At 51.9% G+C, this 23234-nt stretch overlaps 1 protein-coding gene across 1 annotated transcript in view; it reads right to left on the minus strand.

Annotated features, from left to right (window-relative positions):
- XPR1 (xenotropic and polytropic retrovirus receptor 1) overlaps positions 1–8939 on the minus strand; it is a 109440-nt gene extending 100501 nt beyond the window's left edge. Inside the window, exons 1-2 of the mRNA XM_056355258.1 lie at positions 8676–8939; positions 1573–1624 (exon numbers count right to left, since the gene is read on the minus strand). Of these exons, the coding sequence (XP_056211233.1) occupies positions 1573–1624; positions 8676–8744 (121 nt within the window). The 5' untranslated portion in view covers positions 8745–8939. The remainder of the gene's footprint in view (positions 1–1572; positions 1625–8675) is intronic.
- Positions 8940–23234: the final 14295 nt, after the last annotated feature.

Below are 23234 nucleotides of genomic sequence, written 5' to 3' on the forward strand. Positions count from 1 at the left end.
ATCAAAAAGACTACAAAATTTTATTAGCACAGACACCATTTGTTCCCACTGTCAATAATAAACTAACAGATACAAGAAAGAAAAGGAATCTTGTAAATGCTCCAGTCTTCCATAAAACTAATGCTGGATTGTCAATAAAATTAGAAAGTTGTCTTTAAAAGTTAATAAAGACAATCACTTTGGTCTACACAAAACACTTTAGCTCCTCTAAGCTAGAAAACTGGTCTAATGCTGTTGGGGAGAAAAGGTTTGTGGGTGGGTTTTAAGCAATTTTGCCACTCAAAAAAATAAAGCAAGATTTCCCTCTTTTGCCAGCCTATTGCTGGCAAGTTTTCCAAAGATAACCCATATATTTTAGATGATGCTAGGACCATAACCTTTAGCAATCCAGTTCTAGGACCTGCACTTTAGAGAAAAGGGCGACTGATTTAACAAAATTAAGAGGCTGAGCCAAGTGAGCAACTGTCACGTTAAACCTAAAGATTATACTTGTCTGAGCATTGCTTCAAGGAAGTTTTCAGCCTGGACTGCACCTCTGAAGAGTATGAGGAAAGATTGCCCTGTCACACACACACACTTTGGCTATTAACTATTTGTTTTTAAATCCTGATCCAAGAACAGGTAGAGTTACATGAAAAAAAATCAAAACCCCACATTATTTTAACTATGTCATATCTCATTTCCCAATTCTAATCAACACAAAGTAGTTAGTAAACTAACATTAATAGTGACTAGCACTACTTATGTTAGCCAACTGACTACACTAGAAGCAGCCGTTGTTTTTCTGCTCTATAAATATGCAAGAAGCCCAGAACCGCATTCGAAGAGGTTAGTGAAATTAACATTACACTGCAGTCAAGGTGAAAATAATAAAGGTAAGGAGGTTTAAAAACCACTTTGAAATCCACATGAAGGGCAAGAAGTAGGGAGTGAAGCAACATAAAGGCAAAAACTAGTCAGTACTACAAAGAAAATGAAAGGAAGAAGATAGATAAAGAAAGGGCTCTATTGACAAATTTTGCACAGATCACTTAATTAAACAAACCACTCAAAATGCAGTGAGCTCAAACCCAAATGCTGCACTGAAATATCAGTGGTAATAAATGCATGCAAACAAGAAAATATACTCATGTCCACATACGAGAGGTAGCAAAGCATTCAGGGAGGACGCAGAATGAAAGGACGAGACTCTTCCAGTTCAAATCACCAGTAACAAACCAGTAACCAGTATCTCTCTAGCACAATTATCTTCCGAAGTGGCTAGCTGTCACAGGAAAACAAAGGTCTATTCTCAAGCGATGAAGAAAGTACTTCCACCAGTGAATGCCCTTATAAGCAAGAAGAATCCAGCTGTTACAGTCCCAAACTATACAAAGACATTTATTGTCCTAATGACAGAGGACAAAGAGTTCTAACATCAAAATTAGCACGCAGGCTGTGAAAGGCCAAGCATTTGCCCATCAGTATACTGAGTTTACCAATTTAGGAGGACTGAGGACAGAAAAGTAGCAGAACTACGTGTCCAGCGCTCAATGCCAAGAAAAACATGATTCTCTATCACAATTTGCTTACCTTCTATAGAAGGGGCCTGGTCCACAGCTGCATATAGCATCTCTTTCAAAGCCTGCAAAGGAGAGGAAGACAACAAGGAATACAGTTAGTACTAAAAAACCAGAAAATACATTATTTTGCTATGCCTATTTGAAAACCAAAGCAATTAAAGCTTTTTTATCCTCTAGAGTGACACAGAAAGCTATGATACGTGATGTCAACACTATGACACATATTTCTGTTAACAAAAGAAATACAAGTTCATGTTTACTGACTGCTTTGTCCAAAGCCTGTTGCCTTATGAATCTGTAAAATTTATTCCAACTGAATCTTTCAATATCTTCCTTTGGAAAAATATTTCCTAGTTGGTAGGATGTCAAAGGTTTTTCGTATAAAAAAAATAAAGGCAAAACAAAAAATGTTGCGTGACACAAAGAAGATTGTCAAGGCAAATGGAGGAAAAGCAGCCTCGGGGATTTCTTATCACTGTTATATAGGAGTACAGAAAAACACATACATTCTAAAAGCTGAAGACAACATGACGAAGGAGATTAGGGAACCAGGGCTGACAGCCTTCTCTTGAGGTGGAAGCTGAAGGACAACATTAACACCAGCCAGAATTATTCACCAGGTGTTCAGGTCCAGACCACAGAACAAGCCACTCACCCACGCTCAGGTTGCCAGTGCAAGAGATGAGCAGTGCAGGCAGCAGGAGCAGGAGGCAAGGCAGGCCCTGCAGCTAAGTACTGAGCACCCCGGCAGTAACCCCTTCCATTATCAGAGCCAGGAGGCAGGCACCACATCAGAAACCTCATCACTTGCAATTCCTTTTCGGAAGACCTCTTTTCAGATAGTTATGAAGATGCTGGTATCGTTCCAGTCATAAAGACTCGCCCTCTCTCACATCGCAAGTGCAAGCAAGAATCAAACAAACTGAATTCAGATCAACAGTTGAAGGAATAACCTGGACTATAATTTTGGAACTAGAAGCCACTAGGAAGGGCCCATTCCTACTGCAAAGTGAGTTGTTTACACACACACACACACTACTTGATAAAGATAGGCATCTTAATGCTCATACTGAACGTGAGTGTGCTTCACGTGCAGCTGCTGCGAAAACTAGATTTTATTCCCTTCACTTTTAAGCCCACAGAAATCTAACACACTAAAGTCATACAGGTCTTTCTAGTTCCTGGCTCTTCTGCCCTGCCTGTTGCCCAACACATCCTGTAGGTCTATAGCCCCACACCTCTGCATTTACCATCTTGCGTGTCCTCTTCCCCCAGGTCAAAACATCACAGCCTAATTAACAAATAAATACCCTGATACCCTCAAGGCGAAAACCACGAGCTCAGCAGCTGGAAACTCAGCACTGTTGTAACATAGTGGTTATGATCCTGTTAAGCAAATACAAGGTCTAAAGGACATGTCTGTTTATCACAAGATATCCTAGGTGGCAGGCTACACCGGCAGCTCCGACCCGACTCCTGAGCCCACGGAGGTCTCAGCAAAGGTCACTTGCATAATTGTTTTCCCAACAGAGCCACTGCTGAACGATCCCAACTCTCGACTCTTGTTCCAGTGGCACTGCTCTCCTCTACCCTCAGTGGTTTTTTAAAATTCTTCCCCAACACTGGCCACTTCAGTCCTTTTGCTCCATGACTCACTGGGTCAGCAGCACGTGATCTGTCTCCGTACATCAAGTGCTCAAAAAGCTTTCCACCTTCTTCAACCCACTCATCATCCTTCCCTACCTGTAACTTTTTCCATGAACCACAACCACATGGCACAGGATGAACGAGTGTGAAGAGACAGCAAACTGAAGGTCACTGTATTAAGAACTCCATCCCTTAAACCCACCCAGAGGTAAACTCCCAGCGTACTTCCTACCTCTGGTTTTACCAGTCATTAAAAAAAAAAAAAAAGTAATTAAAAAGGACAACACTGTTGATGGCCCTGCACTGAGCAATCTTGAAAGCTGAAGGTGTCAGTCATCCCGCAGACCTCTCCCCATGCAGACTGACATATCACAATCTGGCAGCTGCAGGGCAGCAGATTTTGTTACTGCTTACCTGACCTATATACATAACACAATAACCTGAAAGTGAAAGGCTCAGTGCTCCTGGATTACAGAATTTTAGAAACAATTGTTTCCAAGTTATTCATCACACTGTCAACTTCAACCGTTTAAGAATTACACTTTCTACCCTCAAACTAGACAAAAAGGGTTATTTTTTTGCTTTAAATTGCACTGGTGATACACTTCACGCCAGCAGCAAACTTGTATAAATGTTTATATTAATAGATATAATAATGAACAAAAAAGGCAGAAAGGAAACTGACTTAAACGCAACTGTCAAACCTTAACAGAGAATAAATTCAAGGACAAAAAAACCTCAAACCGCTTGAACAAAACCATTGTTTTAAAGGAGCAGCTTTCAAACTGCTTACGCTCTTCCAAGCCCGTCCGCTAACACCCAGAAGGACAAACAGTGAAATAACACAACAGATTTGTGTCAGGAGGTGGCAAGCCTGGGTGCGAACTGCCGATCATGAAGCAGGGTTTGATGAGCAGAGTTGGCCACCTCCCAGAAACGGAAAGCCTGTTTCTGGAAGGGAGGCTCTGAAGGCAAGCAGGCTACCTTAGCTATCAGTTTCATTTTCTCCACCTACTTCCTGCTGGAGGTTGTGCCTCGGAGAAATTATTTTAATACTTAGCAACCTGTTTCTCTTCTCTCCGGAGGCAGAAGTACTTCAAACCTGGAGGCTTCTTAAAAGGGAAGTCACCCGCTCATACCTTTTGCCCATCTCTCTCATGAACTTTGCACCTATAACTGTTCTAATTCTCCTTCTCCCTCACATGCTGCAATTTCAAAGGTATTAAGCACTTTTTCTTTAAAAAAATACCACCAGAATTCTGCATCCAGATAAACAAATGCAGGCCACATTAACTGAAACAAAACTGCCATCTGGCAACTGCAAAACTTCACTGGAGCAACAGTCTCCTCTTTCTCCTAAAAGCACTCCAGAGACGGACACAAGAGCGAAGGAAATCTGCAGCATGGTTTGCGGATAAACAGTGGGCTAGCGACCCAACAATTTCACTGTGTATTAAGTGAATTAAACTGAGTGAAGCACACTATTAGCAAAAAGGCATCAGCTGAAATTCATCTAAGAGTTATTTGAATTTGTTCAGTACTGACCACATGAAAAAGAGAATTCTGTTGTCTGACACAAAAAGATGGGATTTTGTTGGGTTTTGCATTTTATCTTTATGCCAAAGGAACTGAAGAGTAAACAAACAGTTCAAAACTTAAGGTTTTAAGACAAGAAGTGCACAAAAGCAGCACATGCCGCAGCAGTAATTTAACAGGCTCAGAAAAGGGCTACTCAACTTAACCGAAGATACCTGCCAGATCCCCTGAAACACGGTGAGCAAACCTTTTCATTGCTGCTGCCAGGGTCCGGGCACATCCCTGGGTCACTGCCCAGCAGGAGCCCGCTTGCTGCGCACTGCAGATGCTGCAGCTGCAGGATCTGAGTGCCCAGGTACGTGCGCACACCCCTAAAACCGCTGCTCCCCTCCGCTGCCATCTTCGCACAGAGAAGGCAGCAGGTACAGATACTTGAAGCATTACTTTTAACAAAACAGGAAGTTTTTGGATGACAGCCATTGAAATCAGGACCAAAGTTGTTCAAAACTTTGGCATATTTAGCATTTAACACAATTAACAAGCATTTCCACAAAGGAAGCATTTGTCAATACAATGTTTTAAACCAAATCACATCCAGGGAGTAGCCTGATAATGACACTCTGTACTTCAACAATAAAAATGCCCCTTTACATTGGGATTCCATATTGTGTTATTGCCACTGGTCCCCACATAAAGACCTGCTGATCACCTGGCACTGACTTTGGTTTCACGAACCATCAGCTGGGAATGGAGCTTGTGTAGTAAATGCGATGTAAAATTTGCATGCTTTCATGCAGTCTTGAGAATGGAAAGTCAAATCAAGCCAATCAAGGTTTGTGTAAAGTTCCGTGTTAACGCCAACTCGTGGCAAAGGTTTTTGTGAAAAGCTGAATGAAACAGAATAGCGCATGTCATCATTTTTCCTCTTTTCTACAAGCCAAGTGCTCTTTCTCAAAAAGCAGACGCACAGTAATGGCCACTGCAGAGCTTCTGCTGAAAGAAAATAAGAACCTAAGCCACAGCTATCGAAGTATATCTTCTTTTTGTCTGTTTTAAGGAAAAATAATGGGTTTTTCTCTCTCTAAAGCTCTTCCACCGACTGATTATCTGCCCTAAGCCCAGGGAACTTTCATACTTCCTAAAAGTATTACAACACTTAAACAGATTATTGTTGGATGGAAAGATCACATTAATGGTAAAAACTTTGAGGACCGTAAATTGTTAAAAGACCACCTGAAAGTGAAACTACATTTTTAGATATTTCAAAACACAACAGTCTCATTCTTTCTCCTGACATTATCAGCAACAGACTACACCCTCCTCCCAGTTTGACTGGCGGTTGATGCAAGGCAATAATGGGATCATCGAACCAGAGACACATCACCTGGTGAGGATCTCACAAGTTACCTGGGTCTTACCACACTTTGGGGCCATCCAACTGCATGAGTCACCTGCACACCAACGGAACTAACTACAAATATCAGAGTAGAAAAATAAGATGACTACATGTAAGCTTTATGGTACAGAACGACTTAAAGCAATTTCTATACTGTCTTCTAGTCCTTTCACCAGCATCTCGAACTTGACACGGGAAGGCCCTGGAAACAGGAATAATCTTTTCAGAGTTAAAACCCTACACAACAAGACCTCTCAATCACTTGATTACTATTTTAATTAAGAAGGAAAAGATAGGAACTGTCAGATGAAGAAACATTCTAATGCTATTACATATACAAATAATTCTTCAAAATTTTACTATGATGCATGCTGTAAGCGCTACTGCACACAAGTAACACAAGCAATGTTTGGCCTTAGGTCTGCTAATCAACAACTCAGATTATTTTCTTTTTTCTTGACAAAGGGGAGCTGTATGCTCTTTGCCACAAGTACAGCCAACAAGAAGCCGAGGTAGCACTGACCTTCTATGCACCACACCCACACGACCACCAGTTATTGAATAATAAATGCCAGGCTCTTCCACTACTGTAATATGCATGAGCGGGAGGCTGACTCACATTCAGCCAGCTGCAACAAGGGAAACAAAGAGTTTTGAAAGTTATTACTAAAAAGGAGGGTGGGGGGTTGACTTCAATTCACTCTACGTTAAGCTATCTAGCCAAGGAGAAGATTACTTGAAGTCTAGAAGGAGTAACAACTCGAAGGAAGTTTTTACTGGATGCCACCTTTATTTTAAATTGGGATGGGGGAAGGGAGAATGACATAATAATACTGCCCTAGTTAAAACACCTGAAAATTAACCTCCTATAATGAAAACAGTGGCCGATAAGCAGCAAGAGTTCTTCACACATTAATCAAGGTGTCATAGTTCACTGGGTCTCTCCTTTACTCTCCCCACCGCAGCTCTATCTGGTCAGCCAGCAGCCAAATCTTCTGCCCTTCTACTTCCTCCCTGACTAACCTCTTTGACCCACCTCCAAACCTTCTCTTAGCAAGACACACAAGTTTTCCGTTTCCAGGAACGGATAACAACCCTTGCATGGGCAGCCCACCAGAGACACGATGCACAACTAAGCCGGTACTTTATTTTATTGAGAAAATGGTTTTCCTCCTTCTCAAAGACCAATGCGTTCGTTGGTCACCTAGCTCTCCACCTAATTCAAGCAGATCACAGTTTTGTTCTAAAGTCAAATCTGACCACAGATTTTATTTAAACATCCCTTCCTCTGCAGTCAGGTAAAGGAAAGCAAAGGAACAGTCAAAAGGGCAAATATAAACTTTTCAATTGCAACGTTATAACAAAGCAAGCTAAGGTAAACATGATCTTCCTTGCAGATGCAGACAGATTAATAGGGATACTAGAAAGAAATGGCTCTTATAATCCTACAGAGAAAACACAGGCCTTTGAATGGTAACAAATGTTGGGACGGTTTTGACTGATTCCATCAGTCAGGAAGTTTGCTGATGGTGGCTCTCCCATAATCAGCTTTCCGTTGCCTAGTTTAATTATTACTTGTGGAAAAAGACCAACCCCAGCAGCATCAGCCACTTCTTCTGCTAATGCTGAAATAGGAAACGGTTCCACTACAAAAAATCCACCTTCAGCTTCACCTAGTTAAAGGCAGGTCAAGCACCAGCGCGACGAACCTGCAGCCAAGCCATCGGCGTGACCTTTAGCAAAGCGGCGTGCTAAAACCCCAAAAGCTGTGTTCTGCAAATAATTCACAATTAATGCAGCGGGACTTTGTGTAACCGGCACTGACAGATGTCCCGATGCCAGCGGTTTGCCTGAAACCGAGTGTGAAGCCGAGAGACGCAGAGCCTCGCTGGCCTTATAAAAAAAAATTAAAAATTAAAAAAGAAAAAAAAAAAAAAAAAAAACCACCAACAAAAAAGGCGCCGGTGCCAGGTTTGCCGCCGCGTTTGGAGCCGCCCAGGGAGCCAGCGAGGACCGCGGCCCCCGCAGGGCGAAGCCGGCGGGCGGGGGAGGCTCGGCCCGGCGGGCGGGCGGTGCTGCCGGGCTCCTCGCCGGAGCTGAGCCGCCCGCCCCTGCCGCCCCCCGCCCGCCCGGAGAACTGGCGGTGGTGCTGAACGGCCGCCGTGCAGCCGGGCTCGGCCGGGGACGCCCGGGAGCCGGGCGCTGCGCGGCCCCGCCGGCCGCACGGCCTCCGCCCGCACCGGAGGCTGACGGGCAACGACCGGCGGCGCAGCGCTCGTCCCCCGCGGAGCGGGTCGCGGAGGGCCGGTAGCCGCGGGGGAGCACGCTGCTGGCGCCCGCCGCCCGCCGAGGGAAGCGGCGGGGAGCTGCCAGCCGCCAACCATCGGGCAGGACAGCCGCCCGCGGCGCCGCGGCGCGGGTGCGCCCTGGAGGGCCCCCCCGGCCACCGACCGCCCGCCCCGGGGGCGCAGCGGGGCCGGTCCCGCACACCCCGGCCCGGCGGCGAGCGGTGCCCGCGGGCGGCGCGGCCCTACCTCATACTGGATGTACTGCTTCCGCCACTCGGGCGTGATGTGCGCCGCGAGGTGCTCGGCGAACTTCATCCTGCCGCCGCCGGGCCGGGGCCGCGCTCGCTCTGCGCCCGCCGAGCCGCCTCAGCGGCGCCTGGCTGCCGCGGGGCCGCCGCCGGTAGTGGGGGGCGGGGGGGGGGCCGCCGCCGCACATGGGCCCCCGCCCGCCCGCCCCGCCACTCCTCAGCCCGCCTCGGGCCTCCTTCAGCGCCGCCCCGCCGCCACCGCCGCCGCCTCCTCCGCCGCCGCCGCCATCTTCCCCGTCCCGCCGCCCCGCCGCCGCCTCCCAACCGTCAGCCGGCCCCGCAGCCAACCGGCCGCCGGCAAGGCGGCATCGCCACGGCAACCGCCGCCGCCGCCCACCGCCGCGCGGGGCGGGCGGGGCCCGGCGGGGGGGGGGCGGGGCCCGGCGGGGGGCGGGGCGCGGGGCGGGCGGCTCCGCCCCCTGTGGCCGGCCCGGGCGGGGGGCAGCGGCGGGGGGGCGGCCCCGGCGCGTTGTGCCCGACCTGCCCGGCCGCGGGGCCGGTTCGGGGCCCCCCGGGGCGCCCCCGGCCCTCGGGATGACTGGCCCGGGCCCCCCAGGGGCCATGGCAGCGCTGTGGCAGCCCCAGCTGCGCCCTGGGCTCCCCGGGGCTGGCTGGGGCTGGGCGGGAGCGGGGTGCGAAGGGGGTGGGAACGGGAAGGACAACGGTATGGGAATCGGATGGCAACAGAAATGGAATGGGAACAGGAATGGGATGGGGATGAGGTGGGGATGGAATGGGAACGGGAATGGAATGGGGAACGGGGATGAGGATGGGGATGGGGATTGGGATGGGAACGGGAGTGGGGATGGGATGGGGATGGGGATGAGATCACAGTGGGATGGGAACGGGTATAGGATGAGGATGGGGATGGGGATTGGGATGGGAACAGGAGTGGGGATGGGATGGGGATGAGATCACGGTGGGATGGCAACAGGAATAGGATGAGGATGGGGATTGGGATGGGAACAGGGGTGGGGATGGGATGGGGATAGGATCACGGTGGGATGGGAACGGAAATAGGAGGGGAATGGGGATAGGATGGGAATTGCAATGGGATGGTGTAGGAACACAAATGGGATGGGGATGGGGATTGGGATGGGAACAGGAGTGGGATGGGGATGAGATGGGGATGGGGATGAGATCACGGTGGGATGGAACAGGAATAGGATGGGAATGGGGATAGGATGGGAATTGCAATGAGGTGGTGTAGAAACAGAAATGAGATGGAGATGGGATGGGGATGGGGATAGGAAGGGAAGGGAATGGGATGGGGATGGGAACGGGATGGGATGGGAACAGGAATGGGATGGGGATAGAAAGGGAAGGGAATGGGATGGGGATAGGAAGGGAAGAGAATGGGATGGGCATGGCAATACAGCTGGGATGGGAAGGAGATGGGATGGGATATGGGATGGGATGGGATGGGATGGGATGGGATGGGATGGGATGGGATGGGATGGGATGGGATGGGATGGGATGGGATGGGATGGGGAGAAGCGCAGCAGGGGGAGCGGTGTGCATGGGATTGAGAGGTAAGGGGATGGGGAGGTATCAGCCTGGGGGAGGGAGTGTGGTCAAGGGTGTCAATGGAGGGGAAGAGTAGGAGAAATCACAAGAAAGATGAGTAAGAACTTAGGGAGGAGGGAAACTGGCTGCCAGGCCACAGAAACCTGGGGGAAAGGGAACGAAAGAGAAGACAGTGCAAAGGAAAATGAGGAGGGGAAGAGAAAGGGGGGAAAAAAAAGGTAAATTCTCCAAAAGCTGCATGATCACAAAAGCCTTTGCCCTTGCACTGCGTGCCATGCTCACCGGCTGGCTGCCGCGCGCCCCATGGCTGGGCGAGGGGGAGCAGGGAGGCCCCGGGCAGCACCCAGAGCTGCCCGCCCGTGCGGGGCACGTGCCCCCAGGTGCAGGCACCCCGGTGGGTGCAGGGCCCTGTACCCATCACGCTCCTGTGGGAGAGACCAAAGTGGAGCCATTGGGAGCGGGGACTTTGCAGCCCTCCGTTACCCCCAGGCATCCCAGTGGCCCTAATCTTGCCCCTCCCCAATTCCCATATTCTGGGAATTTGCTGCGGTTGCGATTCATTTGGGTTTTCCCTGAAGCCTCCCAACCTCTGGCATGACCTCAGATGATAGTTTTCCCCATTTTCCCGTAGCCGCACCAGGGCCGACCCTATCCCAGATGCCAGCCCCTGGGCACAGCGACGTTCCTCCCCGCCGCCACAGGCAGCTGCCCAGAGCATCGCTCCTGCTGCCGTGGGCAGGAGCAGGGCTCCTTCGCTTCACTGATTTATGGGGGTCCTGTCACAGGCCCGAGGACCTCTGATTTGTGAAGGCTCTTACCCGTGCTGAGATTTACCCGGCAGTGACAGCGGCACACGCAGCAGCGATGCTCACCGATGCTATCTCTTAATTGTGTTTGCAGAAAACTAGTAAATGAATAGAGCTTTAGTGCCCTTCATCTGAAACTTCACACTCAGCAACCTGCCCGTTGCTGACCTCAGCGTGAGCCAACCGCTATGTCACAGCTTGACTTACGTTTAGCAGGTCACCAGCTTTTTAATGCGTTATCTTTGCAGGCTTGTACCAGATAAAATCACTCTGGCTCTCAGCCTGCTCCCACCACCATCAGTGGCACTGCCTTCAGCAGGAGCAGGCGGGAGGGGGGGCTTTGCAGCTTCGACCTTTTGAATGCTGTCAGGCTTCCAGAGATAACGTGCAGCATGGAGGAGGAGAACAGATTAAGAAATAAATATTATTTTTATTACTTGCTGGGTGCATTGCGTGAAATAGGTACTGTGATGCGTAATAAGTGAATATCTTCTGATACAACAGCTTCAAAAATCAGCGATGAAAATAAGTAGTGAAGCCCCCTTCCACTTGTGCCTCAGAGAGGTTTTTTCCCCGACATAAATGCTATTTATTTAATTAATACCAGTAGATGCTATTTATTTATTTAATACCAATAAATACTACTTATTGAATTAATACCAATAATTACCAATTAATGCTGTTTATTGGTATTAAAGACAGAAGACAGCAGGGGAGGCAGGGCAAAGGCTGGACTCTTTACTCACCGTTGCATTGTTCTCTAGCAACAGCTCCGTTTAAATATCTGATTGGCAAAACCCTGCCCCCTGTTATCAGACGCGCCCTGGGACCACGCTTAGCATCATGTTTCGCTGCTCTGCTGGAACCTGGGGCTTTCCAACTCCTTGAAACGTTTCAAAACTCAGCTCTGCATATCCAGGGGCTGGGGGAGGGAGGTGGGAAGGAGGAGAGGGCAGGAGAAGACTAAAATGAAGGAGAAAGGGCCACCACCACCTGCCTCCACCACCCTCTGCCCATGGCTGGCCTGGTGGGCAGGCAGGGGGAATGCAGGCATCTCATCCCAGCCAAGAAGGGATGCTGATCCCAACCGATCCCCATCTGAGGTCCGGATCCTGGTCCCTGTGCCTCAGGTCTGGATTGCGGTCCCCATACCTCCCTTGCATCAGGCTGCTATGTTCTCCTCATCTCTCACTCTTTTCCAGGAAAGAGTTGGCATTGTGCTTTTCCCCCATGCTGTTGTAACTAGGAAAAAATAAAAGAAGCAACATTATTTGTGTTTTTAAACCGAGCAAGGAGAAGTCGGGAGTGGGCTTTCCGCCAGTGCAGTCTGGCACTTGCTTTGTTGAAAGCATATAGAATAATTTATAAATAGCATGCCGGGTGGTTTTTTTTAATATAATTATACATTTAAAGATCCTTCATTGCTGGGGAGAAGGACTTTTCAAAAGAGGCTTTAGAAAAAGAGTCTTGCAGAGGGAAAATTTTCTTTAATGGCATTCATAAAATCACGAAGATGAGAGTTTTCCGTAGCAGGAGACAATGCAGGACACCCACAGACAACCATTCCCACACCTTGCTTCATACCTCCTCCCCAGGCAGCTGACGTTTAAGATGCCTGGGGATTTAGGGGCTGGGTTTGGCACAGGAGGGGATGCTGTCACAGCATGACCCTCCTGGGCCCCACAACCAAAGCAGGACGTGTTGAGCCTGGACTACCAGGTGGGTCAGCCTCAGGGAGAGCTGGGGAGATAAATTCATCTCCATCGAGACCAGAAGAAATAACGCCTGAGCTCAGAGGGCCGAGAGCAGCAGCGTGCCCCTGACCTGGGCATGGCGAAGTTGCTCTCTGCCACCTGCCAGAGCTGCTTTGCAGGGGCATCGTGCAGGGAAATGGCTGCTCCCTGCATCCTCCCCCGCATCCTCCCCTCCATCTTCCCCTGCATTCGCCCCTGCATCTGCCCCCCGCATCCTCCCCTCCCCTGCCCTGCCCTGCCCTGCCCTGCCCGGGTGGTGAGTTCTGCTCCCCAGGGAGGACCAGGGGCTTCACAGCCATTGCTTGGAAAGGAAGGTGGGGAATAAATAAGTACAGAAGTAAAAGCAGGTCAGGGTTGAGCTTGATGTGGAAGGACAAGGGGATATGGTACATCACACCAAGGGATGCTGCCCTGCCTGCCAGGATTGATCGAGCAGCAGCCCTGGGCTTCAGACACCCTCGGCATCCACCGGCCAGCCCCCAAACCTCCCATTATCTGCTTCATCAATACCAGTCTTGAGAAATGCAATAGATATATTGGTATTTCCCAGAGACAGCGGTGCAAAATGCACAAATCCTCTGGCAGACTGAGCTGGAGCTATTGATTTTTCACATATTCTCCCTTCCCACCCAGCACTGGTGGAGGACGAGGGTGTGATGATGAGCATCAGAAGCCAGGGGGGTCTCGGTCCCCTGGGCAGAGGCAGCATACAGGGTCAGAGCAGGAGCAGCACAGCCCAATACACTGGGAATTGTCAGGGTATTTATGCACCCAGGCAAGCCGCCTGCAGCAGGTTTTTTAAGTCAGGAGCAGCAGTGGTTTCCAGGCAATAATAATGCACTGGACGGGCCTAATTCTGGCAGCAAGGATACTGGTACTGATCTGGCCTCTTCCAAGCACTGTCCCAGCAGCCATAACCTCCCACAGCTCTGCCAAGCCCAGTAAGATGATGATTTCATCTCTGTTTCAGCTGGAGCCCGGATGAGACCTGCCAGGAGGGCATGTGCCTCCCACCGCCTTGGCTGCAGGTGGGTCACTTTACCCACCGGCTGAATTTGATCCGTTGGGACTTGAGCCCATCACGGAGGTGGATTCAGAACTCAGGATCCCCAACAGTCAGCCCCGGGGATGGGGCAGCCCTGTCCCCAGCTGCCAGCTCATGGGCATGTGGGTCTGTGGGCAGTAACCATGCCCTGCTGGGCTTATGTATTGCCTCCCCTGCACTCTGCAGGGCAGGATTTGGCCCATACATTGCTCAGCTAGTGTCAACACGCTTGATGTTAAAAATCCCAAGGTCGGACAACAACATACCCCTGGCTGTAAGCCCATGCGTAGAGGCACAATTGCTATCAAAACACATAGGGATGCAGAGACATGGAGCAAAATCCAAAGCGGCAGCAGCTCCCCTTTGCCGGGAGCCTGCCCCATGGAGGGAGCGGGGCTGCTCTGCTTGCTGCCAGGTGCCCCGAGCAGGCTGACCTTTCCCGAGCTGACTCACGACCGACGTATGCATCACACGTCCCCTCTGCTTTGCTGGAGATCGCGGGGGTACGTATCCTGCCTGGAAACCCAGCTGGGGAGTAAGAAAAAAACATCTGCCCAGACGGTTTAGGTCAAGGTGCCCCTGCCAGGTTGCTTCCAACCCCGGTCCTGTGCTGTCAGGGGTGCAGTGTCCCCCAGCAGCGTCAAGGGACAAGCCCCAGGGAGCTGTGCTGTTGGCGGCTGGGCTGGGGACTCACTGTGCTGTCTTACAACCAGGAGCAGATGGGGGGTTTCACGCCCTTCGCTGGTGTGTAAGTGATTGCTCCTGGATCGTTTCCAATACATATATACGTGTCTGGTTTAATTTATGCACACCTGCCTTGTGCAAGAAGACAGCAGCTGACCAGTGGTTAAGAAAACTGGACACCCCGAAAAGATCTAAAATTAGAGAAGAAACAAGAGCTGCTTCCTCCGAGCCCCGGAGCTGCCTGGGCTGCTTCCAGGAGAGCCTCGGGAAGAGCCTCTGACTGCTCTGCTCCAGCCCTGGGACTGCCCCAGTGCTAAATCCCCCTCCTCACCAGCCACAGCATGGGGGGAGCACAGCACCATCCCCCCAGCACCTCTCCACACCTGTGGCATTGCCCTGCTGTGCCCTGGGGCAGGACAGACCCTTATCCCTTTGGGATGTTTTCCAGGGGACAGAGGCTGGTAAAGTGCCAGGTGGCCTTGGAACCATCCCTATCCCCTTTACCCCAACCTCATTTGCCCCCTTAAACACACTCTCACCTCCCTCTTGCCATCCTGGCTGCTGGGCCCTTCCCAGGGGGATATAACGCACGAGGGGGAGGGGGAGGGAAGAGGGGGCAGTGGGCACCCTGCCAAACAGTGGGAAGGGAGGTGATCCGGGATAAGAAACAGCGTCCCCAGAGCTGCTGCTGCTGGCTTAGGCAGCCAACGCCACCATCACGCCGGAGTCACGGCAGGTCGTGGAGGAGACATGAGCTATGGGTGCATCTCGGTGTATCCATGCTGCTGGCACCAAGCTGCCACAAGCACAAGAAAGTGGTGGGGTGGCACCGGCAGGCACCATGCTCTTCGCATGGGTGATGGCTCCCTCCCTCCCACTGCCTGGAAAGGAGCCCATGCCGAGCTGCTCTCTCCCTCCCTCCGCTCTGGAGCCGGCTGGACCTGGGGGTGCAGGGTAGGGCTGGGGGGACCACTCTTTTCAGTGCTACCCTCACGGTCGATGGGCAGTTGCTGAGGTTGTGCCTTGGTTCTGGTAGAAAGATGCTTTATGTCTGGCGAGCGGTCCCCACTCGGAAGAGCAGACCACAGCTGTATGTGACACTGTGCACCGGCGTCACTGCACACTGTTGGATGTGCCGCTGTGATTCTCTGCACTAAACCTGCGTCGCTTTAACCCACATACCTACAACGACAACAACAAGCTGAGTGCAAGTGAGGTTGAGGTGTGTGGTAATAGCTATGGCAGAAATCTCCAAAGCTGGCCAGACTTTCTGGGAATTTTTGGAAATCCTGCCATAGCTTTGTGGGGTTTTTTCAACAACCTCTGGACCTTATCACAGTGCACAAAAGGTCACAGGTTTCCTATTTGCAAGGGCTGCATTCAGAAAACAACAGCAGCTCCTGCCAAACCTGGCTTGACCCTGCCTGGCTCGAGCCTTGCATCGTGAGCATCCTCAGGGCAGTCAGCTCCTGCGGGTGTCCCCAGCACACTGTAGGGGACAGACCCTGTTCACAGCAAGTCCATTTGGTGAGGACTTACTCACCAAGTCCTCCAGCACTAGGTTAGACTGTTTCTCCATGGAAGCTCTTGCTTGGCCAGGAAGGAATTGTGTCTCCAGTTCATTCCTTTATACATCAGGGCTGAGCATGAACCGTCCATCGGTGCCGTGACACACGGCTCTAGGTCCTGCAGCCTCAGGACAGATGTCAGATTGGACAGAATCATTTAAAACAAGTGGGGACGTGTCCCAAAGGTCCTTGTGCCACCGGGGCAGAGAGCGAGAGGCAGCACGGCAGCTGGGTTCCCAGCCCGGCTGTGGGCTGGGGAAGGACTGGGCTGCGTCCGTGCTGGGGACTCCACATCTGCTCCCAGCCAGCTGCTGGGAAAACAGCGGCTCTGGTCTCCAACAGCAGCAGCAGGGTGGACACAGCCTGGCTTTGTCCTTGCTGTAGGACTCAGTCCTGGTGCTACAAACCGCACGTATGCAGAACCCCCTCAGCATTTCTCAGTGCCTCTGATCAATGCCAGCAGTTCTGGCTAGGGTCACCCCTACAGCCTGAGACCCCCATCCCCCCCAGTTCCTTTCTGGCTCCAGATACCACAATTTTATGTCTCTGGCAGGAATTAGGCTAACCCCCCTCCCCTGCCAACAGGGACCACGGAAGGGACAGGAACGGGGGCTCATCCTCAGCTGGGTGTCCCCTTCGTCCGAACCACCCCAGCCCATGTGGTCAGGACACGTCAACCTGCAGCCCAAGCCCTGCCTGCTCTATTTTATGGCCAAAACAAGCCATAAATCTCCTTCTGTAGAGCTGGAAGGTGCAATTGCTTTTCTGTGGTGCAGGTTTTTCCTTACACGAATTGTAGCATCACGTGAGGGAAATCTGTAAGTAAAAGTCAGGCTGGAGCCATTTATAACAGCAGCACCGTGATTGTTGCTGCTGACAGCTGCAATTACAGGCACTCCCTTCTATCGCTCCTCTCTTGGGGAGAGCGGAGCCAGCTCCAGATGGGGATGGGGTAGGTAGCAGCTTTTCCAGAGCTGTGTCCCCTCTCTGGTGGACCTTGTCACTCATGGGCAGTGCTCAGTTTCAGAGAGAAACGTAGGATGGAGAGTAACCCCCAGTAAGGAGGGTTTGTGGAGGGATGCAGGATGCTCCCCAGTAAGGGGAGTTCATTGAACTCATCAGCTGGTGTCCACCTCCATGGGCATGACATCAACTGATGCTTGTAGAGGAATTATAGAGGAATGAAGGCAGGTTAATTATCATTGATAAAATACAGCTGTGGGCTTGCTTCAAGGGCAGTGGGTTGGCTGATGTGGGTAAGGTGCAGCTGTGGCTGGTTCCTGCTAAGTAGTTAAATAGCTCTAAGGGGTATGAAAGATGAGTAGCCAATTAAAAGGGATCTGGAAGAAGCAGAGGGAGGAGAGAGAGAGAGACAGTGTGCCCAGGAGACAAGGAGGAGGATGCAGCAGAGGCAAGAAGCAGGGCAGACTGGCCTGAAGTGGATGGGTAAATAGTGTGAACAGTAGAGGAGCTGTTGAAATCTTGTGGGGAGGTTGGTGGCTGTGCCAGGGCAAGGTGTGCTGATTACTTATTGGAGTTAAGCTGGTATGTGATGGTAAAAGCTTTGTTGCAGCTTGATAGTTTTGATAGTGCTGCAACAGATGCTTGCCTCTGTGGGTGTGACATCAGCTGGTACCCATCTCCTTGGACAGGATGGAGATTGTCCTGGGGTTGTGCAGGGACAGACAGCAAGCACTTGGGCTTGCTGGGGAGAAATGGTGCTGGTAGCCCCAGATAACCCCAAGGTGGGCTGCAGGTGAGGGCAGCATCCTGTGTGGGTGGCTGCTGGGCACTTCTTCCCAACACCATGGTCTTACTCCCCTACCTGTGGGATGTACAGTACATGCTAGCCAGGTACATACCAGGGTGCCATCAGCTGCAGTGGCTGGGGAGCTGCTGGGTGATTTGGGATCTGAGTACCAAGAGGGATGCCAGGAACCTTGCCTGGGGGAGATGGAGAGCAAAATGAGGGACATCTGTGGCCTTGCAGTGACAAACAGACCACTACTAGCTGTCTGCTGCTGCATGGAGATGTGAGATGGAGGGGAGCGGGCAGGGGAGTGTAGAGGTGGTGGCCCTGCAGCAGCCAAACCTCAGCTGGGCTTTCGTGCTGAATGCCTTGGCTTTGTCTTCTCAACATGGTTTTAGGGGAACTGAAACATCTGAAAGTGAGCTAAATTTCATGGTTACCTTAGGTGGGGAAAAAACCATCTGTAAGTAACTTTTTATTTTGCTGTTTTCAATGAAGAACACCTAGGGTTTTCTTTCAAAACTAAGAGCTCTGCTGCGATTTTTGTACATGCACAAAAAAAGATAAGAGAATGGATGAAGCAGGAAGCTGGGTAAAGTGAAACAAAATCGAAGTTTTCAGTGTTTCACACAAAGCAAAACAGACTTGGTCAACCAAGCTGACACTTCCCCTTCTGTTTTTCGTTTGAATTTAGAAAACAAAATGCCATACAAAACTTCATCCAACTGCCCCAAACCAAAATGACTTAGTGGTGAGATATCTCTCTTCACAGAAAGATCCACTATTTGCAGAGCTCCAGCTGCAACCTTTGAGCCGCTGGCCAGCCATCGTGTTGCAACCATGCTGTTGCTGCTATCAGGCCAGCAAGGCTTCAGGCACGCTTGGGGAGTAGCACTTGGCACCTGGCAGAGGAGTTTTTCCATCAGTGTTGAAGAGGTTTCATGATATGCTGGGGAAAGGGGAGATTTATGCGCTTCTGAGGGGGGTTATGCATTCCTTTTCTGTTGCAGCTACTGATTTGTATTCACCACAGCACAGGAATTTATGGAAGGAGGGAATCGATGTTTTATATCAATACCTAAAAAACCTATATGATGGATGTGCTAATTACATGCTTTTCTCCCAGACCCCCTTTATTGTACACAAACAAATGGCCCTGGTGCTATAATGAATGCAGGTTAAATGTGCAACGGAGCCCAACCCGGTGGAGGTGAAGCATGCAAGGGGGAACCTTGCTTACACCAGGGCAGAGACCTTGGCCTTTTGTTTAGCTTCTTCCCTGCCCAGTATTGAATTTTAGTTTCCCGTTGCCTTTGACTCCATTTCCATTTCATGGGAAACACCTCCCTTGTCAGGGCTGGGGGCATGGCTCTTGCAGCCACACTGCGGGCTCCTGGCTGCTATAGCATCTATCAGCTCCCAAAAATATTGAGCCGGGGGGAGGGTGTTTGCTCTGCCTTGCTAATGGGGGATATATGCACAGGGTGAAAAATGAGCAGGTTTTTTTTATCTCTGTTAAAGCAGTGAGTGTGCAGAGTAGAGGGGCAGCAGCTGGTGGTCATCTCCCCTCCTCATTCTCCCACTGCAGGGGTGCAAGCTGGGTGTTGTGACATGTGCAGTAATACATGTAAAAAAAGTATTTGGGATGGAAATCACAGCTTAAGACAGGCATATGCTGCCCCATCTCTGCCTGACCAGCTGGGCACTGCTCCAGCCCTAGCCCCATGCCAGCCCTTCTCCTGTGGGTCCAGCCAGGGAGGGCTGATGGCTCTGCCCAGTGCAGGGAGGCAGTGGTGCTCCAGGGTCTGCTTTCTGCATGGGGAACATGTTGTTTGGGAAGCCACCAGAGCAGTGAAAGGACCTTCTCGGTGCAGGACCCAGAATAGATACAAGAGGTGGTGGCACCATAGAAGAGAAGGTGGGATAAAGCATGGAGCCCGAAGCACTGCACTGTTGTGACACCTGCCAGAAACTTGCAGCACAGCTTGTTTTTTTTCAAAGTTAAGGACACTGTGACCTTGGGGGCCAGGTGAAAAGCTCTTGGCCATCAACTGTGTCCTGCCAAGAGGAGGCTTTGGCAGGCTGTGGCCACCTGTGCAGCTCCAAGCAATCCCAGCAGGCAAAGCCTGGCCCAGCCTGGGTGGTCCCTGGCTTTGGGGACGCTTGGCAGTGCCCCACAGGGATGTTTGGCAAAGGCTCAGTCAGGACCAAGTTCCCCCTTGGTCCCTCCTGTGCCCTGAGCATAGGAGCTCCTGCATGGGGATGGTGGGAGGCATGATGCAGAGAAGGCTTCTCCCCCCACCCCCACCCCAGGCGCAGGCACAGGGGGCAATCCCCCAAGAAAGATTGATGAGGGAGACACAGGATATGAGAGCGGTGGGATGTCACACGAACGGGTAGCCTGGAGGAGCTCAGGAGATAGGGGGGACATTTACAATGCGGAGGCACAGGTCTGCCCGCAGTGGAGGTGACACATGGTGGGTTGATGCATGCGGGGGGCTGTGCCATGGGAAGGAGCACATCGGGGGCTCCTCATGCCCCTCGCCCTCGGGAGGGTACAGGCATCCCCAGCCTGCAGCCTGCTCCTCCTCTGTAGACAGGTGTTCCCTGCAGTAAAATGCACGGCTACAACCAAACCAGCCCTTAATTGCCTCTTTCTCCTTTTGTTATGGAAAAAAAATATGTAATCATAGCTTGGCTTGCAGGGATCCCTTTGAATGTTCCTTTTGGGCTGGCCAGTGTTTGGTGTGTGCCATGGCCTCTGCCCTCTGCAGAGGGACAATGACAGGTCTCCAGGGTGATGGGCAAGATGGATATGATAATTATACAAGGATATTTTTTCCCCGCTCGGCACTGCTGGTCACAGCCTGTTATTGTGTCTCTGCAATCCCAGCACGGGACCTGGGGCTGACCCACACATGCAGCTCGTGCAAGGGCCCTGCATGATTTTCTTTACCCCTTGGTGCCCGTAATGCTTCCGGGTTTGTGCACTCTGCAGCCAGGGACTGGGAGAATGGGCTCAATTTGGCCTGGCTCATACTGGGATGACTGGGGCACTCACAGCCCTGTGCCACTTCAAGTTTGCAGGGGGTGGTTAGTGCATCTGGCATGAGGGCATCAGCAGTGGCGTCCACTGAGCCCTGGTCCTGCCCTCTCCCAGGCTGCTGGGGACCAGCAACTAAATAAGCATCACCCTGCAGAGCAGGCACAGCATGTCTGAGCCTAGCACCCCCATCCTCAGTGTTTCCACACCAGGCTCCTAGAACCTCCATGGTGCCTTGCATCAAGCCTGCTCCCACGCCTGCCAAAGCAAAGGGGTGGAAGAAAGGATCAGGCCTTGTGTGCAGTCGTTCTGAAAAGGCAAGGAAAAAGTGAGAGCGATCTAGTAGGAGCTGTAAGTGCTCTAGCAAAGAAACCCAGCAAGGTAGTTAGGCCTCTCTCACCATGGAGACAAGCTGGAGAGCGTGTGGAGGCTGTGCGCTTCAGTTAATTTGCTGCAAGTACTTTTCCCAAGCTATTCAAAGGGGGTTTCATCCTGCCAGCCCGCCTGGCTGCCTGTCCCTTGCTGAACGCCAGCCTGCTCGGACCAGGCGGTGCTCTCCCGGGGCGAGTGGGGCTGGTCAGGGTGACACAGCCAGCTGGATGGAGCCAAATGGCTTTGGTGGAGAGCGGCAGGGAGGATGAGTTTGCTGTAAATATTGCGGTCTGTTTATGAGGCTGGGTGTTAATCACATACTGGAGAGAAGCTATTATTTTTTTATTTGCAAGTGGCAGAGCCAAGCTGTTTCCGCCTTTCCTCCATTTCCCAGTTGAAACTGGGGCTTCATCACCCCTGCACAGGCAAGGAGGCTGTGGGGGCCACAGACCCGCTCACAGGGCACACTCTGTCCCCTCAGCAGGCAGCCCTGGGCAGAATGGGCACTTGCAGGCACACTCCTGCCTCTGGCACAGCTGAGCCCATCTCTGCTCTGGTACTGAGCAGAGTCTGAGACCCCACTGCCCCTCTCATAGACGCTGGGATGCAGGGGTCCCCTCCTGCTCCGTGCAGGGCTATGGTGTACTTGATGGCCCTGCAGGGCTGTGTCCAGGTGCTCCAGCGATGCTCCAGCTTGCTGCCCTGGCTGTGTTGGGGCTTTTTTACTCCTACGCAAAACCTTCCACACCCAGTGAGGCTGTAAAGGGAGTAAAAGAATAAAAGCCAGCTTATTTAGAATCACAGTCATAGAGTCCTTTTGGTTGGAAAAGACCTTGAAGATCATCAAGTCCAACTGTCAACCCAGGACTGACAAGTCAACCACAAAACCATGTCTCCAACCACCACATTTTCAAATACCTCCAGGGGTGGTGACTCTGCCACGTCCCTGGGCAGCCTGTTCCAGTGCCTGACCACCCTTTCAGTGCAGACATTTTTCCTAATACCCCATCTAAACCTGCTCTGGCACAGCTTGAGGCTGTTTTCCGTTGTCCTGGTACTCGTTAAATGGGAGAAGAGACCGACCCCCACCTGGCTACACCCTCCTGTCAGGCAGCTGTAGGGAGCGATAAGGTCCCCCCTGAGCCCCCTCCTCTCCAGGCTGAACCTCCCCCAGCCGCCCCCCCCAGCCTGGTGCCCCGGCCCCTTCCCCAGCCCCTGCCCGGCTCTGGACACGCTCCAGCCCCTCAATGTCCCTCTTGTCGTGAGGGGCCCGACACTGACCCCAGGGTTCGAGGTGCCGCCTCCCCAGTGCCGAGTGCGGGGGGCCGGTCACAGCCCCGCTCCTGCTGGCCACGCTGTTTCTGGTACAAGCCAGGATGCTGTTGGCCTTCTTGGCCACCTGGGCACACTGCTGGCTCACGTTCGGCCGGTGGTCGCCCAGCACCCCCAGCCCCTTTTCATTCAGGCAGCTTCCCAGGTCTTTTTGCCGAATCTCCTGTGTTTCCCCCCGCAGGTGCGGGGGTGCGTTGCCCAGAGATGGCGCAGGGCAGGCCGCAGCACCTGGGACAAGTGACCGAGGGCAGCCAGGCCGAAGGATGGCACACCTTCATCCTCATCCCCACACCGGGAGAGGGGGAGCACATCCATGCTTTGTCGTGAGTGAGGGGATTCCTAAGACTCCGGTCCAAAGTCTGGCTTGCAGCCTGCTGCTCTTTCCCACAGCGTGCCCACCCGTGATAGGGGCTCACGCCGCGGCAGCCCCCACGCGTGGCACCGCGCCCGGCCGGGGGCTCCCACGGGGGCCTCCGGGCCGCCATTTGCTGAGGCTGGAGGTGGAGGAGGGAGATGGACTCGACAGCTGTGCCAGGCGAGGGGGGGGAAACTTTCCACCCGAAGTAGATACCGGGTTAAATATAAACCGCCTTTGGGCTGGCACTTGGCTGGGACC

Source organism: Falco biarmicus, chromosome 11 (genome assembly GCF_023638135.1).
Source record: "Falco biarmicus isolate bFalBia1 chromosome 11, bFalBia1.pri, whole genome shotgun sequence".
In the NCBI taxonomy this organism is placed as follows: Eukaryota; Metazoa; Chordata; class Aves; order Falconiformes; family Falconidae; genus Falco; species Falco biarmicus.